The sequence below is a fragment of the Balaenoptera ricei genome, chromosome 14 (genome assembly GCF_028023285.1).
Source record: "Balaenoptera ricei isolate mBalRic1 chromosome 14, mBalRic1.hap2, whole genome shotgun sequence".
Lineage (NCBI taxonomy): Eukaryota > Metazoa > Chordata > Mammalia > Artiodactyla > Balaenopteridae > Balaenoptera > Balaenoptera ricei.
In genome coordinates, this window is record NC_082652.1 from 31,664,813 (window position 1) to 31,689,587 (window position 24,775).

Genomic DNA, 24,775 nt, shown 5'->3' on the forward strand with positions numbered 1-24,775 from the left:
CGGGCCCACCTCCCCCTTCCACCCCTCCCAGCTCTGGCCACCCTGCCTTCCTTCCCCTCCTCAAACTATGGGTTCCCGCATGTCTGCGCCCCCCCTGCTCTAGCCCCTGGGTCAGCTGTCTTCATTCCACATCCTCCGGAATCAGTCAGCTCCCACGTACAGGTTCTTGCAGGACTGCGCTCCTCTCCTTACGGCCCTTGACTTTTATTTCATTTCTATTTTTATTTCATTTATTTGTATAATCAAGTCTCTCTTCCTCTCAAAGGAGATGTCAGCTTCCCGAGTGTAGGGGCTGAGTCTGTGTTGGCTCACTGCTGTCCCCCAGGGTCTTCACAATTCCGGCCTCTCCCCTGGATGGCGCCCCCTCTGCTCCAGCTACACGAGCTCCTTACTGTCCCCGACGCCACGCTGACCCGGGCTGGTTGTCCCTCCCTCAGGGCCTCCGCCTGGACCGGGCTCCCTTCCTCACCTGCGTCAGGCCCTGGCTTGCATCCATCTATCTATCTATCTATCTATCTATCTATCTATCTAACGTCTATCTATTCAGTGGAAGTATAGTTGATTTACAGTATTATATTAGTTTCAGGTATATAAAATAGTGATAGTGATTCAATATTTTTATAGATTATACTCCATTTAAGGTTATTATAAAATATTGGCTATATTCCCTGTGCTGTACATGACATCCTTGTAGTTTATTCATCTTATACATAGTAGTTTGTACCTCTCAATTCCCTCCCCCTTTCCCTCTCCCCACTAGTAACCACTAGTTGTTCTCTGTATCTGTGAGTCTGTTTCTGTTTTGTTATATTCATTTGTTTGTTTTATTTTTTAGAGTCCACATATAAGTGGTAACATACAGCATTTTCCTTTTTCTGTCTGACTTATTTCACTGAGCATAATACCCTCTAGGTCTATCCATGTGGCTGCAAATGGCAGAGTTCATTCTTTTTGTCTGACTTGCATCTTATTCTCTCAATTGTAATTGTTAATTACAATTAAGAACTGCTGAGACTATCAGGAGGGCTACGCTTGCGTGTGTGTGTGTGTGTGTGTGTGTGTGTGTCTGTTAATGGTGGACGGGGTATTTGTTTATATTTGGAAAGGGCTAGCTCGGCAAATTCATCGTGTAAATGAGGGAAAAGTTCACCTTACTTAAGAACAACAGCCAATAAACAGTTTTAAAGCACCATTAAAACCATTTTATATGCAAACACTGTTGCAAAACTACGAATGTGATCATTAAAGCACTTCTTATGTTCTCTGAAAAGCACTAACAAGAATCTCTAGGACAAGTTCATTGAATCCCCCAGTTCCTCATCCTAGTTAGTGGTGCTATTCCCAAAGCCTAGACTCCCTGAAGCAGGCTTCCCAGTCAGGGAAACTGATTTTTCCACAATTACAGAATTTCTTAGTGGGGAAGGGAGATGTAATACTTTTCTCCATGCCTTTAAAGAAACAACCAGTATGAGTGTATACATTAGGGTGATTTAGATAAGTATTTTTGTTCCTGAAATCCTTCTACAACTTTAGCACTATCAAAGATTCATTTTCGCTGCCGTAACTAAAGACATACAGTCTCAAATGAAGCAGCTCCAAATGGTGATTCTCAGAGGGGTGCTTAGCACTGCGGTGGCTTCATCAGACCCTACTGGGAAGCTCATGCTGGATTGGGGCCCCCCTGGAGAAACGGCACTCAGGCTGTGAGTTCTAACACCAGACTTGGCATGGGCTGGCATTAGGGCAGTTCTGGTATTTAAGCCAGCCAGCAGTAGTGGTATTTCTGCAACCCATATGTGGTATCAAACTCCTGCTATTTAGCTCTAGTAGCATCTAAGGATTTGCACACCCTATTCTAAGAGCATTAATAATTGTTCGGTAGGTGGCCTAAGTGGCTGATGTCTCAGAATACGTCAGCATAGACCGTTATAGACAATTATACAAACAACCACAGACAGTTCTAGAGGGATTTTAGAAAGCAACAGAAAACTAGAGGAAAAGGTAACCATTTGCAACGACATGGATGAACTTTTAGGACCTTATGCTGAGTGAAATAAACCAGACACAGAAAGAAAAACACTGCATGATCTCATTTGTACATGGAATCTAAAAAAAGTCAAACTCATAGAAGCAGAGAGTGGAAGGGTGGTTACCAGGAGTTTGCGGGGGGAAGGGATAAAATGGGGGGGGGGTGTTGGTCAAAGGGTACAAAGTGGCAGTTACATAGGATGACTAAGTCTCGAGATTGAATGTACACCATGATGACGATGGTTAATTATACTGTATTGAATCCAGAAACTTGCTAAGAGAGTAGATTTCAGGTGCTCTCACCACACATAAAAAATGACAACTATGTGAGGGGAAGATACTTTCATTAGCTTGGCTATTGTAATCATTTCGCTATTTATCTATATCAAGCATCATGTTGTACACCTTAAATATAGACAATTTTTACTTTAAAAATACATAAAAAAAAGACAATGTGTGCACAGGGAAAGCCTTCAGAATGCCACGGCAGCTGAGGGGTGAGATCAGGAGACTGGACAGAGCTGCCTGGGCAGAGGACATCTTTCTGACGCTGTCCCTACAAAAGCACAAAAACAACGCAAGCTGATGGAAGAAACACTGAAAGAGCCCAACAGGTGAGGTGGAGGCAGGTGAGAGCTAGTAAATCCTCCCCCTCTGGGATTTATCAGGAATAAAGGCGACAGCCAGGCAAACTCTCCAGAAATAGAGCCCCTGGTCACAGCCCATGAAGAGCGGGTCGCTGTGCCGAATCCTGCTGACAATTAGGGAGCAACGTGGCACCTGCAATTATCCACAAGTTCATCATTTCCAACCCGAGACTTCCAAATGCTGCTTTTGTTTTTCCATTTTAAATGACCTACTGAGTCCACTAAGCTGAGGAAGGGTAAGGAGTAACAGAGAAGAAAGATGTGATTTTTCAAAGGTAACAACAATCAGTGATGTTTTTATGTGGCGTTTCAGTTCATTTCCACAACAGCTGGCTTTTTAGGAAACTGGGACATTGAGAAGGTTCATGACTTTCCCAAGGTCACTTGGCTAACACGTGGTGAAACAGACTCTGAACTGTGCCTTCTAGTTCCCAATCCTAAATTCCTCTCTTTTGCCCCCAAAGGCTTTTCCCTTAGTCATTTACATTGTCCTATTAGTTCATGTGCATCCTAGTCTGGTCCAGCCCACAGATGGTACATTCATGGGGGTGGGAGGCAGATTTAAACCTTCTCCACCTCTGACAACATTCTGCTGGACACACAGACCACAGCCAGTGCCTGCCTAGGGCGATGAGATAATCCGCCCTAAGCGCAGGGTCTTGAGAGTTGAAGATGATCTTGGTGGTGACGCCCATTCTGAGCTAGTGATGGTCAGTGATGATAGGCTAACAATTAATACATAAATTAGACCCTGACCCCAATATCTTTCTTAGACAACAGATCTGAAGCCATCGAAGAAGAATTTCTGCAGAAGGCCCATAACAGCGGCAGCTCCAGAATTTCTGAACAGGGGGCCACAGGGGGTCAGCCTGGGGGCTGGAGGACTTGGCTTGAAGCTGCCTTCAACAGGGAGTGTACTCTTTGTACTTAGTTTGTACATTTATTTGCAGGTGGCCTGGGGAGATGAAGAATGGGGATGAGGGGGGTGAAAGTCTCCTTAAGCTGCCTCTTGTCACAGACACTGGCCTGTGCAGGCAATGATGCTAACGGCCGGTGGGGACTGACTATCAGCATCCACTGGGTGGTGGTTATAAGAGCTGCCCCTGCGCTGGAATCTTGTCCCCATCCTATTAACTGTGCAACCCTTTCACCTTCTCTATGCCCCAGTTTTCCTCTCCTGTAAAACAGATAAACAATATTACTCATGTCACAGGATCATTACAGGGAGTGAGGGAGTTAACAGGTGTAAAGGGCTTAACAGGTATAACAGGGGTGTCTAGCATATAGCAAGTGCTCAGCAAATGCTAGCTTTTATCACTTTTTTCTTTAAGCATTCAAAACTACTTCTCAAGCATCTACCAAGTGCAGCCGTCAAACAACACATTGGGAAGAAGCAGAGTCAAAGTCACACTGAACAGAGGCAGGCCGGGTCTCTGAGCACAGCCCAAATCAGAGCCCTGCACGCTGCTCTCCAGATGCTCGGGGTGAGGCCCACACCTCGGATATGGCGACCGCAGGACAAGGGCTCATTGACATCTCTTCCACCTGGCGTGGGTGGTATGGCTGTGAAGTCCCCATTTTACCTCCGTGGACCTCCTTGGAGTTAGTGGCAGAGCTGAAGGAACCCTGGGAAGGCTCCTATAAGCCACTGTGAGAAATCTGGATTCTTTTGAGGGTGTGAAGCTTCAGCAGGCTCGCAGAGAACACGAAGGAACTTGGGAGGATCTATATTGGCCAGTGGACTCTTCCCATGACCCTCTCTGGCTGGAAATAATGCTTTCCCTCTCTGAGCCCCTGCAGCACACAGCACTGTACACACAGCTCCAACGCAGGACTGCGTCCTGGTGCAGAGTGACCAGACTCACAGCCTCTCATCTGCCTGGGCTGCTCTGTCCTGGGGGCGGGGACATCGTCCCCATCACCTTGGGGTCCTCGGGGGGCCAAGTGTTGACTGAATTCACTGAGGGGCAATGAAGCCTTAGATCTCAGGGGAACATCTTCTCTCTAAAAATGAAGCTCTAAGTAAATGAATGCACAAGACACCCAAAGCTAGCACTTGCCATCTGCAAAACCAGTGGTTTGGCTTTGTGAGTGGCCAAAGGGAAAACAGGACATGTTCAGGCCCAGTTGGGATGGTTCATATTATATGTAAACCCCGACACCTTTCTTTTTTAAAATGAAACACACTGTAGGTCTGCACCATCTAATATGGGAGCCTCTCGTCTCATGGACGATCTAAATTAAAAATAATTAAAATTAAATACAATAGAAAATTCAGTTCCTTGGTCACACCAGCCACATTTCAAATGCTGGTATGGTGAGGGCTACTGCACCGGACAGCACAGACACAGAACATTTCCACAATCACAGAAAATTCTACTGGGTGGCGCTGCTATAGAAGTTCAACTGTCCTACCAAGAAAATGTTAACTCAGGCAGATAAAATCTAACCGCACTTTCACAATCAAGAAAGATAATATATAGCTCCGCTGGAGTATCCAAACCTTTCAAGTTTGTTCTCTTACAAGTAATAAGGGAGGATGAGCTAGGTGCTCTATATTTCACATTACTGTTGTTTTTTAAATTTACATATCTTTAGAGATAGTATTAATTCCGTGAGTACCTTGTCAGTACCTCGGTGCAGTCACGTGTGGCTTTGAGCAGTTTAATGCAGGGGATGGATGGCTTCAGCCCTGGAAGAAGGAAGCTCATCAATCCACCAGGCATCCCGGCATCGTTACGGAACATTAATGAGGTTGGGCTCGATTTAAAAACCGTCCGAGGCATTATGGATTGGTACCATTCCTTTGCATAGGAACTGGGAATTTCTGAGATATCATTCTAGCTCTTTTGCTAATGAGTGTTGTGATACAGGCACTACCATTTAACTTCTGAGTTCCAGTTTCCTGTCCTCAAAATGGGGCTATTACTGACCTCCTTACCCCAAGTGTCCTGAGGATTAATGAGCTCATGTCTGCTGAGAAGCTCCTGGCAGCAAGGCGTGCTTCGAATCGTTATGTCTATTCCTTCTCATGGAGCAGCTTGGAAGCATTAGATCTGTTATGTTTACTCCTTCCAAAATGCATTTTCTGTGTCAGCATTTGAACATTACCTAGGTTACCCGAACCTTAAATCTAAAAGTAAAACTAGCCCCACAGCAAGACACACGGACATAGCGGGGGTATTTAGGTAGTTTTTCCTTTCCCTAATACGAGCATCACAGCAGCTTTTCCAGCGGGATGAAGGCAGTAATTGCACTGCAAATTCTTGCCGCATGAGGCTGGTGGTCAATCTTAGCAGATGTGAAAAGAAAGTTACATCACAGCACAATGATGCTGTCACCACTTACATGCAATAATATTCCCATATCTGTTCTTCATTCTGTTTTCATCTTTCTTAGCGGAGTCCCATGGTGCAGACTGCCCTTCAAAGAAGCTCTGGAAGAAAGAGAAAAGTGACATGACGAATTACAATTCAGTGCGGTAAACAAACACAGGGATCTTAATGACTGGGGGGTGTTCTTAAAAAATGTACAACGTTCAAGGAAGGAAAAGAATATTCACAGGAATGAAATAATGGATTATTAAACTACTTTATATCTTAAATATCTCATTTAGTTTTTTTTTGTTTTCCTTTAGTTAAAATGCCACAAACACGGATGGGGGCTGAAGAGTAAGCCCACAATTTATCTGTACCATCTACTGAAAATGGTTGGGGGTTCATCCCCATCCTACCTGAATATTTATTACAGAAAATTTAACATTTCTCTCAATTTCTTAATTACATTACATCCTTTCAATATTCTCCTATGAGATATAAAGATATCATTTTTCTTCCCAACTGCAAACTGAAGGAAGGTTATTTTTGGTTAAAACTGTGGAAGTAGGTAAGCTAAGACTTCACGACTTCCAGCCTAAAATCCTCTAAGAACTTCTGCCAGAGTTTTCATTTTTAATGGAGCTTAGATGTCCATTTATTTAAGGATTTGGCATTATTATGCCTAGGGTCTTTAATCTTCTTGTTATTAGTCAGATATACATTTTTCTGTTCAAGTTATAATGAAAATGTCCTCTGCTATCAGTTGACAAGTGAAAAAAAAATCTGGGATTTTCATTTCCACTTTAGTTCACGTTCTGTTTCACCTTCACGTAGTCAACGCTATAAGGAGGTATTGGGAAGAAGGATGGTAGCAAGAAGCATTTAGTAACACTGATTTGTTGTCTTTTCTGTACCTACTCTTATATTTCCTGGCACCAACTGGGAAAGAAGGGAAGAGCAGGAGGAAGACACAAAGGCAGATCAGGTGTGTGGAAGCATCGTTCTGAAACGCTCTGGGGCCAGAGAATGTGGTACCAGGAACTCACATCCTCAAACACGCTCCAGCATGGCTTTCCAAGTTCCCTCTTTAGAACGGAAGCTCCTTTATACTCCCCTACTCTCCATCCCCCGCTAAAGCATTTGGCCATCTTGGCCATTGCCACCAATGGCCACTATTGAGCGATCAGTCTGCGGTTCAATGGGACCAATTCATTATTCCTTTTCATGGGTCCACTTGTGTCTTATCAGCTGAGCTGCTCCTTAGTACGGCCGGAGTGGGGACACACCTGCTCACAGACCCCATGGGGAGCCCTGCCGCCTGCAGGTGGCTCAGACCCGACCACACGGTGGACAGCGCTGGGCATACCCTACTGTCTCTGCCCCAGGCTGTGGATGCCCCCAGGCAGGGGCTGCGTGGTCCTCATTTTTGTTGGTGTGGAGCCCACGCTTCGTGATAGGAGTCCGATAATTAGTCATTGAATGAATGAGTGACTGCAATGTCTGGGGGCAGTCTGCTGGGCTTTGATCCCCAAATAAAGCTTGACTTCTGCAGTGTGGGTGTGTGCGGAGTTGGAGTACTCGGAGACCTTCACAGGGACTGTCTGCAGGGTTCATGTTGTCCATCGGTAAAAGTGCACGTGCTTCATATATACAATGGAATATGACTCAGCCATAAAAAGAAAGGAAATTGACTTATTTGTAGTGAGGTGGATGGACCTAGAGTCTGTCATACAGAGTGAAGTAAGTCAGAAAGAGAAAAACAAATACCGTATGCTAACACATATATATGGAATCTAAAAAACAAACAAACAAACAAACAAAAACATTCTGAAGAACCTAGGGGCAGGACAGGAATAAAGACGCAGACCTAGAGAATGGACTTGAGGACACGGGGAGGGGGAAGGGTAAGCTGGGACGAAGTGAGAGAGTGGCATGGACATATATATACTACCAAACATAAAATAGATAGCTAGTGGGAAGCAGCCGCATAGCACAGGGAGATCAGCTCGGTGCTTTGTGACCACCTAGAGGGGTGGGATAGGGAGGGTGGGAGGGAGACGCAAGAGGGAGGAGATATGGGGATATATGTATATGTATAACTGATTCACTTTGTTATACAGCAGAAACTAACACACCATTGTAAAGCAATTATACTCCAATAAAGATGTTAAAAAAAAAAAAAGTGCACGTGTTTTCTGTGAACTGCTGTGTGTGAAAGCTGCTGTTACCCTACAGCTCAGCCCTCAACAGAGACTGGTTGGAAAAGAGCCCTGTCCTGACTCTGTCCCCCTCGCACTATTAATTCCACACACCAGAACATCAGGACACACCATTTCATCACATCCAAGAGGGAAATGATAACACTGTAAGCGTAAGAGTTAGAGTTTGAAATTGCCATTTTATTTTATTTATTTATTTTTTAAAATTGAAGTATAGTTGACTTACAATGTTGTGTTAATTTCTGCTGTACAGCAAAGTGACTCAGTTATACATATATATGCATTCTTTTTTCTATTCTTTTCCGTTATGGTTTATCTCAGGACCTGTTGTTTATCCAGTCTATATATAATAGTTTGCATCTACTAACCCCAAACGCCCAGTCCACTTAGTACGATAATCCCTAATTGCATCCCTGTTGATGCAAATGGCATTATTTCGTTCTTTCTTATGGCTGAGTAGTATTCCATTGTATATATATATTATACAACATCTTCTTTATCCATTCATCTGTTGATGGACATTTAGGTTGTTTCCATGTCTTGGCTATTGTAAATAGTGCTGCTAGGAACATAGGGGTGCATGTATCTTTTTGAATTGTAGTTTTGTCCGGATATATGCCCAGGAGTGGGATTGCTGGATCATATGGTAATTCTACTTTTAGTTTTCTGAGGAACCTCTATACTGTTTTCCATAGTGGCTGCACCAACTTACATTCCCACCAACAGTATTCAATTGCCCATTTTAAAGTAAGGTACCTTGGTCATGGTCATTGTTGACACCTCATTATCATAATAGTTTTTACATTGTGTTTATCATTTTGAAATAAAACCATGGAGGCAGACCAGGATCAGATGTACTACACACTTAGAGCTGTATTAACAGATTCACAATACACATTGCTAACTGAAGGGTAAGATACTGTGCAATGCAGGACAAAAACAAATAAAAACATTTTCAGGATTATTAATAAATTAAGCTAATAAAAATACAGTAAAAATCGTTAGTTAATTCCATCTAGAACAAGACCGTTATAGGACAGATAAAGGATTTATTTAGACATGTAACGTCTATTCTGCCATAAAATATGCATTTAAAATAGCTTCAGGGATTTTAAAGTCATCCTCTTTTTCTGAATAGTGTCTTTGTTACTCTATGAATGACATTTATTTTACCCTTGAGTAATAACTATTATTTGACTTCCCTTATAACAATTTAATTCTATTAATACTTTGAGTTTGTCATGATGTAATTACAATTTCATTCCCCTCTGCCTTCTCCACCCATGTGAAAGTTTCCAGATTTTGCTATTTTCATGGGAAGATGAAAAAGGGACCTGACTCTGAAGAAGACCTGGGTGTCTTCCAGCAGACCCACGGCCACTAGTTAACTCCCCACAGGATGAGAGACAGACAGACCGATGGAGAGGGGGTCAACAACGGATTAGGGAGGAGGCACTTGCTCCACCAGTACAAGGAGATGCTGCTGGGCCACCGGAGACAAAGCCACCCTGAGCCACACCAGTTCCTTCCCATTCCTGACAAACAGACGCTTTCTGTGGGGGAAGGTGCCCACATCACAGGCTGGGTTTCTTTAGCATTTAGGGTGATCACAGGAATTCCAATAGCCCTTGCTTTTAAAAACAGTTGTTTTTTAAAACATTTATTTACTTTTGTTTTATATTGGAGTCTAGTTGATTACCAGTGTTGTGCTAGTTTCAGGTGTACAGCAAAGTAATTCAGTTATATATATATATATATATATATATATATATATATATATATATATATATCCTTTTTCAGATTCTTTTCCCATTTAGGTTATTACAGAGTATAGAGCAGAGTTCCCTGTGCTATAAAGTAGGTCCTTGTGGGTGATCTATTTGAAATACAGCAGTGTGTATATGTCAATCCCTAACTCCCAATCTATCCCTCCCCCACACACCCTTCCCCCCTGGTAAACCATAAGTTCGTTCTCTAAGTCTGCGAGTCTAAAAAAAGTTATTTTCATTTGACTGTTCTCATTAACTGGTGACCAGAAAACAGACAACATCAACAACGAGATGATAACCAATCTCCCTGCACTTGACCTCTGCATGTTTTTGTGAGCGTGGGGCCCACGCTCTCCATCTCTCAGCACTGACCGCGGGCATCAGTAAGCAAGCAGAATAAAGAGTCCATCGGCTTGACTACTATTCATGAGAGGAGCAGCCATGGAGGACCACCTGCCTGCTTTACTGCTGCAGACAGGAGATGCAGAAAGACCACAACCAGCTCACTGCAGACCAGCTTGAGTCAGACCTCAATGCTTGCTGACCCTTAGTCCACTGCTCTTCCTGGACCACCCCTCCCGACAAGGGCTTTGGAGGGGATACAGTTAAATCTACACATGACCAATGCCTGTTTTCCAACCTAGATCGTATCTCCTTGTCTCCAAATGAAGGTTCGCAACAAGAGAATATATAAGATGTCAAGTAAACTTTGCTTAACTGTTGACTGCTTTCACAAAATAGGAAATTTTCTTATCTCCTAAGATAATGTGATCGTTGCAGGGGAGCAACAGCAGGAGAGTGACAGTAGAAGCGGGAGTTCTTGCCATGAGCCTCCCCAACTTCCTATCCAGGAATTATGTGAATCAGTTTAAGTGGCAGAATGTATTTTTCTTAAACAAGATCAAAATCAAAACAAAACAAAACAAAACAAAAAGCTGCTTCAAGGAAAAGATCAGATGACTGGTGCCATCCACAGTCTCCTGACTCTCTACAGATTTGGTGATCGGGTCTCGCCTTTTCTGGCACAGTTTTGCTTCCAATTATACAGCCAATCTCCCCATGAATACATTCCCATGAATACATTTGCATTATGAAGACCATGTGTTCTTATATACCTATTGGGGAGCCCAGAGAGAGGAAGAAAGGGCTTTCTGGATTGATCACCTGGCTTTGTTTTCTTTTGTTATGGAGATTGTCATTTAAAAAAATTTCTAAGATGGACCCAGTTTTAAATGTCATGGCTTTCCATTAGCATACATTTTCAAAATAGCTGAGAAAATATTTACCTTAGACTTTAGATTCCCTCTTGTGCCTGAAGTAGGACAAAAGTCAACTGTTTAAATTTCTACTTAGAAAATAAAACTTTATCTATTGCTCTAGAGCCACTGGGCACTCAGAGAAGCTGTGACATGACATATGGGTCTTTTGCATAGTGAGCCCCTGGCTGCCTTCCTGTCTGGGAAATTGTTTTTATTTATTTATTGGCTGCGTTGGATCTTCGTTACTGCATGCGGGCTTCCTCTAATTGCGGTGAGCAGGGGCTACTCTTCGTTGTGGTGCGCAGGCTTCTCATTGCAGTGGCTTATCTTGTTGCGGAACACAGGCTCTAGGTGCACGGGCTTCAGTAGTTGTGGCTCGTAGGCTCTAAAGCGCAGGCTCAGTAGTTGTGACACATGGGCTTAGTTGCTCCGTGGCATGTGGGATCTTTCTGGACCAGGGTTTGAACCTGTGTCCCCTGCATCGGCAGGCAGACTCTCAACCGCTGCGCCACCAGGGAAGCCCCTGGCTTGGGAATTCTGAGCAAGAATAGCAATCAGGGCAGAAATGCGGGTCATCAGGGCTATAGAATACCACTTCCTGTGTGGCCCACAGCAAGGCCTGGCACAGACGTGAGACTCCAGAGGCAGAAGTGGCTCTTCCTCCAGGCCTTGTCTTCCCGAGGGACCGAGCCTTCTCTGATGACCCTGTGACCTACCACCTTTCTTTTTTTGCAGACCATGAGCTGAACAGATAGTCACTAATAAACCCACCAGTGAAATGCGCCTGAGGAAAATTAAGTAATTTTGCTATACAATCATTCTACCATGTCCTATTTCACAGCCCTTTTGGCTTTTAAATATCTTTTAATAAATGAAGCAAATCAACAAATGCTTCAGACTATTTTCTGCTGTGCATTTGTCTTGGGGTAAGAACAAAAGGTTTTTTGGCTATCTTTTTTGTCTGCAAGAAGGTCAAAAGCTGTACGTGGTTCCAATAAGACTGCATAAATTGAATTACTGAATGCTTTCAGAAGACTCCTACTCTGAACCAGTATTCCTGGGAAGTAAGTAATCACCACATCATTTATGTGGGTCTAGACAAGAGCTGTTCCTCTCACATTTACTGGAAGGAAAGCCAACCAGGTTTTGAATCCTGCTGTTGCTGAGAAAGAGAGAGCTCGGGTCCTTGAAGGAATTCCTTCAGAGGATTCCTGAGCACATGAATTCTGGCCGCTCGGGGGACACCTGGCTTACCTACTCCTAACATTTCCCCCACCCTTAAGTTCATGTTTTAGTACAACCTCCGATTCCTCCTTAATCTCTCCAGTTTTTGCTTGACAAAAGTTATGAGCAGGTTGTGGTTAAAATCCAATTCAACCACAGCACAGGCGTTTCTCTGAAAAAGAGGCCCAATGAGAGAGGGCGGAGGCGACGGCTGAGAGCATCCTTAGCAGCTGATGCCCCATCCTCAGAGCAGCTGCGTAAGGACCAGCTTGGGAGACATGACAACGGCCCACGCTCCAGGGATGCTTTTCACAGGAGGGATTTTTAAATACAATACGCACATTTAGGCAATGTTTAGTGTTCAGGGCAGATTTTTAATATGCAGATACAATTTAACGCACCAACTATGGACTTTTTATCATGAAAAGAAAACACTTTCTGTTATTTTGGGGATTGAAGTTAATGGTCTCACTGCACCGTCTCTTAGAATTTTCATAAATAGACTTAGGCTTTGGCTCTGCTTAAAATGTAATTAAACTGTTTCCTCTGACCACCTTCGCTCATATATACTGAGAAAAGGCAGCAAACCGGGGAACCACTCTGCAAGAGTAATAAGTCTCCGAAACAATAAAAATGAAAGCAGGCAAAGGTCCAGCGAATACCAATGACTCCACGTAAAGGTGCCGCACGCTCCCTGGGCACAGAGCAGGAGGACGTGGGACCTCTCACACACGGCCGTTTTTTTCTGAACAGGAAACATGCTTTTGTGATTCAGTAACCTCCTTCCCACCCCTCACACCACCATCATTTTCCACAGGATGTAATTATACATCGCAGTTGCCCACCTCAAGAGAATGTTACTCCAAAATGCTGCAGTCGGTTGAAAATGCCACAGCTCCCAGATATTAAAAAAGGAGAAAAAAAAAAAACCAAACCCTATTCAACAGAAAAGCTGCCGGGAAGAACGGGATGCAGGTCAAGGCTGTATCTGATGCACGGCCTGTTCTCAGGCAGTGCAGGGTCGAGTTGTTTTTAGAAGCTTCTGAAATCGAAGTTTTCCTCCCTTTCTCGTATGAATAAAACTGTGCACGTAAAATGACTAAAATCATCACGCTAAAAGAAGGACGAGGCCCTCACTGGGGCGTGCCAAGTCTCTGAACTTCTTTGTTTTCTACCCATACGCCTCTTTGGGTTCTTCCAATGCTGCATTTTATTTGGTCCATATAAACTATTTATTGCTATTGCACTGAAGCCACTTAGACTTGCCTGACAGGCCGCAGGGTGGAGTGTCGATGGGAAGGTGGCCCTGGCAGCTCGGGGCCAGAGGCAGTGGTGGCCACCGGTCACTGCCATCATCAATGTCCTGCACAGAGGCAGCCAAAGGAAGCGTGTGAGCCTTCAAGGGCAAGAGAGGTGAGGGCTGGGTGAAACAAGAACCTTGATCCAGGAACTGTTATTTCTAAACAAACTGAAATCTAAATGCCAACACACCGATATCTTTAAAGAACTTGCTAATTAAGCTCAGGACTTCAAATGGCCACGTTTTAGTACAATGTAATTCAATTCCAAATGTAATTTCTATTTTGCAGGATTCAGCTGGTGATGCTCTAGGCAGTAGTTGCCATATTGCCTTCCTTTACCTAACATCTCTTTCTTACGTGATAATGGACTTGAGGTTTAGAGCCCAAAATATTATGTGATGTTTTAGTGCCCAGGAACAGTATCCCTGACATTTGACTGAGCTTAAAAATGTTTTTTATTCTGTTGGGTATTACTCCGAATGAGTGACTTTTCACAGCAATGTCTTACATGAATAAGATATGCTTATGGCATCTTTGAAGTTCTACCAGGCAAGTCTTTATTTCTACTGCATAGAGAAGGGAATTTAGGATCAGAAGGCATGAAGTGGATTGCCTGCCACCACGCAGCAAGGGAGCAGAACAGCTGGGGCCTGGACCCAGGGCTGCCTGGTTCTGAACCCTGCTTGACCACCTAGCTGGCCGAGGACACGTGCCTTTGTGCACACTGCATCACACTGCATCACCCTGCATCACCCTGCATCACACTGCATCACACTGCACACTCAGTTTTCCGAAGTCGCCCTGGCCGTGGGTCATAAGTCGCCAGGCATTTCTGGTTTCCACTTTTTGTGGAATAATCCTGTTGGATGACACACAGCTCTGTTGCCATCTGCACAGTGATTTTCCCGGGATGTGAAGCCATGTGCGCCCTGGAGGGACCCTCAATAGACCTGCTTTTCAGGAAATCTGCCCAATTTCAAAGCTCCTTTTCTTTCCACCTTCAGAATCATTGCAGTACTAAGCTCCCGCTAATGATGTGACATATCCCTCAAGTGAATCGAAGCAGGAAAAAAAAATCTGAAAACCACTGATCAAGTGGGCAGAGAGGAAAAAAAAATACTCTTCAGTTCAGTGATGGAGAAGAAGAGGTGAAACAGTAACTTCGAAGCCTGGGTTGTTGCTGAACATTCCACAGGCAAGGCCAATATCTCACGGAATCACAAAGACTGAGGCATAGTAAGGTGGCTTTGTCAAAATGGATTACAGGCCTAAATGTAAGACTGGAAACCATAAAGTTTCTGGAAGAAAACATAGGCAGAACTTTCTTTGACATAAATCGTAGCAATATTTGTTTGGATCTGTCTCCTAAAGCAAAGCAAATAAAAGCAAAAACAAACAAATGGGACCTAGTTAAACATATAAGTTTATGCACAGCAAAGGAAACTGTCAACAAAATGAAAAGACAACCTACAGAATGGGAGAAAATATTTGCAAATGATGCGACCGATAAAGGGATAATATCCAAAAATACATAAACAGCTCATACAACTCAACAGCAAAAAAGCAAACAACCCGATTAAAAAATGAGCAGAAAACCTGAATAGACATATTTCCAAAGAAGACATAGAGATGGCCAACAGGCACATGAAAAGACGCTCTACATCGCTAGTCATCAGATAAATGCAAATTAAGATTACAATGAGATATCACCTCACATCTGTCAGAATGGCTATCATCAAAAAGAACACAAATAACATATGTTGGAGAGGGTGGGGAGAAAAGGGAACCCTTGTACACTGTTGGTGGGAATGTTAATTGGTGCAGCCACTGTGGAGAACAGTATGGAGGTTCCTCAAAAAACTAAAAATAGAACTACCATATGACCCAGTGATTCCACCCCTGGGTATATATCCCCCCAAAATGAAAACACTAATTTGACACAATACATGTACCTCAATGTTCACAGCAGCATTATTTACAGTAGGAAAGACATGGAAGCAACCTAAGTGTCCATCAACAGATGAATGGATAAAGAAGATGTGGTACATATACACAATGGAACACTACTCAGACATAAAAAAGAATGAAATTTTGCCATTTGCAAAAACATGGATGGACTTGGAGGGTATTATGCTAAGTGAAATAAGTCAATCAGAGAAAGACAAATATTGTATGATATCACTTAAATGTGGAAAAACCAAACCAGTGAATACAACAAAAAAGAAACAGACTCACTGATATAGAGAACAAACTAGTGGTTACCAGTGGGGAGAGGGAAGGTGGGGAGCAAGATAGGGTAGGGGATTAAGAGGTACAAACTAGGGCTTCCCTGGTGGCGCAGTGGTTAAAAATCCACCTGTTAATGCAGGGGACATGGGTTCGAGCCCCGGTCCAGGAAGATACCACATGCGATGCAGCAACTAAGCCCATGCGCAACTACTGAGCCTGCACTCTAGAGCCCGCTCGCCACAACTACTGAAGCCCGCGCACCTAGAGCCTGTGCTCCGCAACAACAGAAGCCACTGCAATGAGAAGCCCGCGCACCTCAACGAAGAGTAGCCCCTGCTCACCGCGACTAGAGAAAGCCGTGCACAGCAACAGACCCAAAAAAGCAACCAAACAAAAAAAAATAATAAAGAGGTACAAACTACTAGATATAAAATAAATAAGCTACAAGAATATATTGTTTAACACAGGGAATATAGGCAATATTTTATAATAACTATAAATGGAATATAACCTTTAAAAATTGTGAACCACTACATTATACATCTGAAAATTACATAATATTGTACATCCATTGTACATCAATAATAAATAAAATATCTATACAAGAAAGGGGGCTATTTTGATATATTTGGTGTGAGTTTCAGTGGAGCATTTATTTTAAGAGGCAGAGGATAGCTGTTTGGGGATAGTCAACCCTTTCCTGGCATTCATTCCTCTTCCCTTTGTTCCCTGGAAGGAAGCTTAGTGACAAGATCCGCTGTGCTCAGTAGGGCCCAGTGACACCTCCCATCTGGTCTACCTTCTCAGGCCTGGAAGACCCTGTCCCACACACGTGAGTGAAACCGAGCAGGACCCTATGGTCCTTCCCCCCATGTCCTCCACCTGCCTTTTGTCTGTAGAAAAACTTTAGCCAAAGAATAACTTTAATCAGAGAAGTGAGAAAATGCAGAAACAAAGGAAAACAGTCCAACAAGACTAAACAATAATAGTTTAGTCATTAAGCAAAGTCAAGGACATTTAGTTCCTCCTCAAGGGCTATAGATAATGTTCTGAGCCATCTCCTGTGAGCTGTCTTGTAGATACTGAAACCTCCACCAGGTGGAAGAAGTTAACTACATGATGACCAGACTGTAGCCATGATATAAGCTGCCACAATTCCGAGAACTGGCCTCAAGGAAATGGGAACAAACCAGCCCTGGAACTGAAGACTAACTGTACTTAAAGCAATCAAGACGACGCTGGTCAGACCACCGATGACCAATAACAAGACGACGGTCAAGGCTGACTGTGCTGTTTCTGCATGTAGCCCCCTCCCTCCGTCTCTGAAACCTCTTGCCCACTGATTGTCAGTTGGGGGGGAGTCAGCCTTTGGACAGGAGTCCCCCACCCTCACCCCGCCCAAGTTGCCGGCATCCAAAATAAAGCAAACTTTCCTTTCCAGCAACCTTGCCTCTTTACCGGTTTTTGAGTGGCGAGCAGCTGGACCCCACTTTCGGCTTCACGAGGACGTTCTCACCCGCTGATGCTGTGGAGGCGGCACAGAGTTTCGGGGAGTCTCCGGTCCCCTGAAGGGGGCTTGAGGCGGATATTCCTCAGTTTGAAAGTCAAAGGCTGCATGTACAGACTTATCCTTCTAGATGGTCCCGATAGGGTCTCTGCTGCTTCTGGAGCAGTGAGGATGGGGTAGCAGAGCGGCTGCACTGAAAGGGATTTACAGCACTGTTTCTATGTTTATATTCACTACATAAATCTTGGTCCAAGTTTACTTTTTTGGTTTGGGCATGCCTATCTCTGATCAGTCACAGGACATCATGAGATCAAGCAATTTTGCAAAGGTTCTGGAACTTGGTCCTGGCCCTGTCCTCACTGTATTACCCCGGGGCTTCCAAGGAGGCCCAGTCATCAGATGGGGTGTCAAAATCGTGATGCCCATGAGCGGCTTGTCACAGGTGGCCACCAAAAAGGGGAGTGCTCTGCTTTAAAGGCAGGTGAAAGCGACTGATGTAATTGCTTTGTTGACTCTCTAAATCAGTCTGGGTTTGAGTCCTTCCTCAGAGAATGCCACCATCTTTAGGAGAGATAACGATTTTCATTTCCCCTCAGATGCAGATATTGCCAGGGTCTGAGATGTTAATACAACTCGAGAACTGTAATTTCCTCCACCTCTGTACCTGCCTTGGAAGAGTGATTTGTCGGTGAGCCTGTGCTAACAGTGCCCAGATCTTCAGAGATGAGCAAGGGTCCCCTTTGGAAAAAGGAATCCTTGAAACATCTGGAGAACAAATGGATGCTTCTGCAGAAAGCGAGCTGCTCCTTTCCTTCGGGGACTAGCCAGAAAAGCTGACTTCCACTCACTTCTGGCCTGCATTACTGCAGTAGCTTCCTACCTGGTCACTTCACCTCCCTCTGGTTTATACACTTCTCCTAGGGTAAGCTTTTAAAAAAGCACGTGGGCATCTGCCATGTCCCTATTTGAAAACATAGCAAGTCTCCCTACTGACAACAGGGCGGTCTTAAGGACCTAGAGACTTGACACGTGCAATGCACCAGGTAAACAGGAAGTGCTCAGTCAGCGCTAGCAATTACTGTTGTTCTAACATTAGAGCTTCAGACTTCGATGACGGTAAATCCTTACTGACTTTGCTGCCATTTTTTGTTAGCGTCACCCTGACAATGTCCTTTCCATTGTTTTCCTCTGTGTTTTCCCTCCACGGATTCTATACAGCATTTAGAAATGGGGCGATTATTGTTTTGTTCTTTCCTTTCTGTGAAAAAACAAACATCTTTTCCATGGTATTTCTTGGAGAGCTGTGAGTTTTAAAATGTCCTCACCTCACAAATCACAGCACAGATGCTCCATCAAATGTGACTGAAAATCTAAGGAGACTTTTTTAGACATGACAGGCTTGGAAATGAACAAGTATAGCAGAAAAAGGAATTTTAATGAGAGGTTTGTGACTCTCTCTTCGACATCTATTCATTTCTAAAACCTATCGGCACCATTCCCAGGCTCTTCCTGCAGGACCCGAGACACGAGATTCACGGTAAAAATTTAGAAGGGAGGATTATTTTAGAAATTAGGAAACCAAGGTTAGAAATACCTTTTCTAACAGTTTAGTGAAGAATAATTACATCTCAATGTATTCTGTCAGAAAGTTTAACTTCTCTTAGAAGCAAACATTCTTATTAAAAATTATAACATATTTTGAAATTGGAGTCATAGCTGCTTTCCTTTATTGACTGATGTTTGGACAAATGTCATTTCTTATTGAAAGTTGGGTATGGAGGTTCCCTAAAAAACTAAAAATAGAGCTACCATATGACACAGAAATCCCACTCCTAGGCATATATCTGGAGAAAACCATAATTCGAAAGGATGCAGGCACCCCAATGTTCGTTGCTGTACTATTTATAATAGCCAGGACATGGAAGCAACCTAAATGTCCATCGACAGAGGAATGGATAAAGAAGATGTGGTACATATATACAATGGAATATTACTCAGCCATAAAAAGGAACGAAATCATGCCATTTGCAGAGACATGGATGGACCCAGAGATTGTCTTGCAGAGTGAAGTAAGTCAGAAAGAGAAAAACAAATATCATACAACATTGCTTATATGTGGAATCTAGAAAAATGGTACAGATTAACTTATTTGCAAAGGAGAAATAGAGTCACAGATGTAGAAAACAAACTTATGGTTACCAAGGGGGGCAGGGGTGGTGGTGGGATGAACTGGGAGATTGGGATTGACGTATACACACTACTATGTATAAAACAGATAACGAATGAGAACCTACTGTACAGCACAGGGAACTCTACTCAGTGCTTTGTGGTGACCTAAATGGCAAGGAAGTCTAAAAAAGAGGGAATATTTATATACGTATAGCTGATTCACTTTGCTGTACAGCAGAAACTAACACAACATTGTAAAGCAACTATATTCCAATAAAAGTTAATAAAAAATTTGGGGACACCATCACCCTAGATGTCCAGAGACTTCTTGTGACGGAAGTCTTGGCTCTGAGCCTTAGAATCTGGGTGTGAGGAGGAGACTGAAAACAAAGTCGAAACAGTGAGGCTGCACCAGGCAGGGCGGGAATCTTGGTGGAAGTTTCCATGTGCCGATCACCCTTCCCGAGAGAGGGAATCCCGAAAGGACTAACTCATCTCTCAAAGCAGATCAAACATTAGTGGCTAAAATCGTCTTACCACAGACCTTGGGTGGAATGCTTTATTCACCTGCATGTGCTCCCTACAAACTGTCATCATCTGAAGATGCTTTTGGTTTGGGAAGTCGCAGGTAGGTGGAGGGGAAGATGAAACAAAAATCCCGAAGGCACATGAGGTCGACAGAGTAGCCAGTATCACTCCACGAGCTCTTCCCAAGTCTCAGTCCCTGGGTCCCACCTTCGCTATTTCCCCTGTCCTCTCACCTCTTCCCTCTAATTTACTTATTTAAAGTATTATATATTTAAATGTTTATTTGGAAATGAGATTTCACATCACTTCAGTAAGTGGAAGGCCAAAACACACACCACAGGTAAAGATAACAGAAAAAGTAAAGGCAACAAACTCACAACAACGATGTCAGTCCTGCCTGGCACTGCTGCTTAGCCACATTCTGAGCCCGAGGCCTCCTCTTCCTCGGGAGAGAAAGATGCTCTAGCCCCAAACACAGGCTCACGGATGAATCAATCTAAGGACCAAAAGAACCAACTGGACAGGCATTCACTTCCTCACCCTGCGTCTCAGCACTGTTTATTCCTCATGAGTGGACCTCCTAAAAGCCACCTGGAACAGCAGCCGCTGCTGGCATTTCACACTTGGGGGGAACTCTGAATTCACCTTACCTTCAATCTTGGCTCCCAACACAGGGTGCAGAAGAGGAAAGAGCATGGGATCTAGGACCAGAAGACTGGCCTTGGAATCCCAGCTCTGATTGATTCCTAAGCATGTGGCCACAGGCCAGTTACTGAATTTGTTTTTTAATTTGTCCAATTGGAATACTCTAATAATTTAAATTACTTAACAGCATTGCTTTCAGTATTCAAACCAATGAATGTCAGTTAAGAGAACATGTAAGGAGCTTATACACATTAAGTGCCCTACAACTGTCATGTAATCAGTACAATGTATGTCATGCACAGGGCATTTGAGCATGAAGGCCAGTCTCCTCCCCTACCGGGAGCCCCACGGGGCAGAGCTGAGCCTCTGTGCCTCCTTGGTGCCCAGCATCCACTTGGCACATAGGCGGAGCTCTGTAAGTATTAGTGAATGAACAGGTGACAATTATAAATCAGAAGATTCGGGCTTCCCTGGTGGCACAGTGGTTGAGAATCCGCCTGCCAATGCAGGGGACACGGGTTCGAGCCCTGGTCCGGGAAGATCCCACATGCCGCGGAGCAACTGGGTCTGTGAGCCACAATTACTGAGCCTGCGCGTCTGGAGCCTGTGCTCTGCAACAAGAGAGGCCGCGATAGTGAGAGGCCCGCGCATCACGATGAAGAGTGGCCCCCGCTTGCCACAACTAGAGAAAGCCCTCGCACAGAAACGAAGACCCAACACAGCCATAAAAAAAAAAAAAAAAAAAAAAAAAATCAGAAGATTCCTACATTACAAGTGTACATGAATTTAATATTTTTGAGGCTTGGTTCTTTAAAAAGTTTTAAAAAAATTATATGCTTTTATCTGGTTTTAAATAAATTACTATCATGATGAAGAGAGTACTACTGACCCAGAGAACTATATTCAATATCCTGTGATAAACCATAATGGAAAAGAATATGAAAAAGAATATGTACGTATAACTGAATCCCTTTGATGTATACCAGAAAAAAAATTAAAAAAAAAATAGAGTACTACTGAAGCGGCACAGTTTACAATGGAGGGCATTGAACTCAGAATTTTAAAAATTCCACCAATGTTCTATAGTGTAATTTCTGTGTTTTTTTTTTTAGGATCACAATCTGCTGAAAGGATAACAATTAGTTTAAGTGAACCAAGGTCAGATGTTAAAAGGAAGTAGCAGAAAGTGTATTTAGAACGTGCTGATGCTTTAAAAAACGAGGACTTGGCCCTAATTCAAGGAAGCAGATATTAGATTAAAACCTTGGGGGCACGCGGTTCAATTTTTTATTTAGAACTACAAGGTTTGGGATTAAACTAAAAATGAGATGCTTAATGCTATTAGAAGTACTGCCTCAAAACATTTTAGAGAAGGCAAGAGAGTTGAAAGTAAAGTGAACTCAAGGGTCAATACTGAAATGCAAACAACAAAGGTCTAATGCCCTTGGAGGACCTATATTAACATCTCCATCATAAGACAGAATGGACTTTCACATGATCGTCAGACTGTTGTTTCAGCAAAGAAGACTTCTGAAAGGGGATTTGAATTTTTGCCAAGAAGAAGTGTGGGGAGGAAAAAACTTTGGCTCAAAATATTTTGATTACATAATTCTTTTAGTGAAATCACCGTAAGCTCTCAATTTAGTAGTATTAATAAGAATGCCAGATAATATTAAATAAATGACATTAATAATAATACAAGATAAATGCAGCATATTTGCTAAGTTCTAAGTACTATTCTAGGTGCTTTACCCATAATATCTCATAGATATTATTACCCATAATAATAAAGCCTTATTATTATTATTATCCATGATAATATGTATGTTATTTAACTAAAACATCTCATAGACATCTTTTCTTTAAAAAAAACAAATCCTTCATGCATTTTCTTGTTACAGCTTTTACTCATGCTCAGGGAAAGAGATTTCAGTATATTCATAAAAGTCAACTTTATTATTATTATCACCAGTGAGTTAAGAAATAATTATGTTAGTAACCAATACCTTTGAATTTTAAATTATACCAAAAAATAACTTTTGAAAAATTGTTTATCTTGAAATAATTCTAGGTTCACAGGAAGCTGCAAAAATATCTCAGAGAGGTCCCGGTTACTCCTCAGTTTTCCCCAGTGGTTACTAATGGTTACTACATAACCGTAGTGTAATATGGAAACCAGGAAACAGAAGTTGAAACAATGTAGGTGCCATTTTATTGGGAGAGTTTAAATTTTCATTTCTCTGTAATGAATGCCCAGGAGTGTGATTGCTAGGTTGTATGCTAAGTGTATGTTTAATTTTTTAAGAAACTGCCAAACTCTTTTCTGGCATGGCTGTCCCATTTTACATTCTCTGGTAATTTATGAGAGATCCAAGGCCTCCCCATTCTAACCAGCATTTGGTACTGCCCCTATTTTTATTTTAGCTGTTCTATTATGTGTGTGTAACTCTTCATGATCTTAATTTGCATTTTATTAATGGCTGATCATGGTATCTTTTCATGTGTTTATTTGCTCTCCATGTATCCTCTTTGGTGAAGTGTCTTCCATGTCTTTATCCATTTTCTAATTGGATTGTTTGCTTTTTTACTGTTGAGGTTTGAGAGTCCTTTATATTTTCCAGATACAAGTCCTTTGTCAAATATGTGGGTTGCAAATATTTTCCTCAGTCTAGAGCTAGTCTTTTTATCCTTTTAGGATCATCTTCCACAGAGCAAACGTTTTTAATTTCCATGAAGTCTATTTTCTTGACTTTATTTCTTTTATGGATCATGCTTTCGGTGTGGCATCTAAAAACCGGTCTCCAAACCTCAGGTTCCCCCCAAAATAACTTTTATTGGATTTAAAACACTGTGGAAATCTGTAATGCCTGATAATTAATCACTAAATCAAATAGTAATGAATGCTGAAATGTGGACATTGCATCAGAGACGGCAGTGTTAAATGTCAGCACGTAAGTTGGGAGATGCCTTCGTGAACGTGTCTGAGGACCCCACAAGGCTCTCTAGGACGACCTTGGGTTCCCTCCCTTCCCTGCTTCCTTCTTTGCCTCTGAATGAATTGGGAGGTGGCCCCTGTTTCCCAGGGTTACTGTCTGTGACCTGCATCCTTTCTAGAGGAAGGAGGATGTTGCAGACAAGGCTGAAGCAAAATAAGCTGCTGGCTGTCAGTCCAAGGCTCAGTCGAGCTCCCTAAACAAGGCAAAGGCTCCATCCCTGCTGCTCGGCTCCCCGGGGGCACCAGCCACACGGGAAGCGTAAGCAACACACATGGCCGTGGCCACAGCACTGGAGACAGCATCTTCTGTCATCCCAGGAGGGCCAGGCTCTGCTGATGTGGGGGTCAGGAAGGTGAACCCTGCAACACGCATCCTACCGTAGGCTGAGGAGAAGACAAAACAGATCTAGAGGAAGACAGGGGAAGGAAGGAGAGCTCTGTGGGTCTGCCGGGATGCGCAAGAGCCCAGCTGTGCTAAGGAACAAGTGGGAAAGGCCGAGAAAGGAACAAGGAAGGAAGAAGTAAAAAGGAGAGAATGGAAGCAACGTTGACGTACGTCCAAGACAAGGGCACGACAGTGGCCTTCTATGCCTTCCTATGATCCAGTTCCGTGGGGTGTGGTGTGGCTCTAGCAGGGGTGCCCTTCCTGGCCTTGCCTTGCAAAGTTGATCTAACTGTTACAACTCAGCTCAAACCTACCTCTTCCACGTGTTTTCTTCTCTACTTTCCAATGATCTTCCCTCCCACCCCAAAATTCCATTATAGCTGTCAGTATGTGCCACTTAAGTTTTCTTTACAGATCTGATATGTGGCATTTTATGTTATTTTCATCACCACAGTTAGGTTAAATTATCTGTTGCCCCAAGAGAAGGTCCATATCCCCCCTTTTAACTTGGTACAAAGCACGTGGCAGTAGTATGCTTGTTGCAAGGATCACC

At 43.1% G+C, this 24,775-nt stretch overlaps 1 protein-coding gene across 4 annotated transcripts in view; it reads right to left on the reverse strand.

The window, feature by feature from the left end:
- The window catches only part of PTPRM (protein tyrosine phosphatase receptor type M), a 747,478-nt gene that overhangs the window by 94,128 nt on the left and 628,575 nt on the right, over positions 1-24,775 (reverse strand). For all 4 annotated transcript variants that reach the window (XM_059894848.1, XM_059894849.1, XM_059894847.1 and 1 more), the window contains one exon: positions 6,024-6,111. In XM_059894848.1, the coding sequence (XP_059750831.1) occupies positions 6,024-6,111 (88 nt within the window). The remainder of the gene's footprint in view (positions 1-6,023; positions 6,112-24,775) is intronic.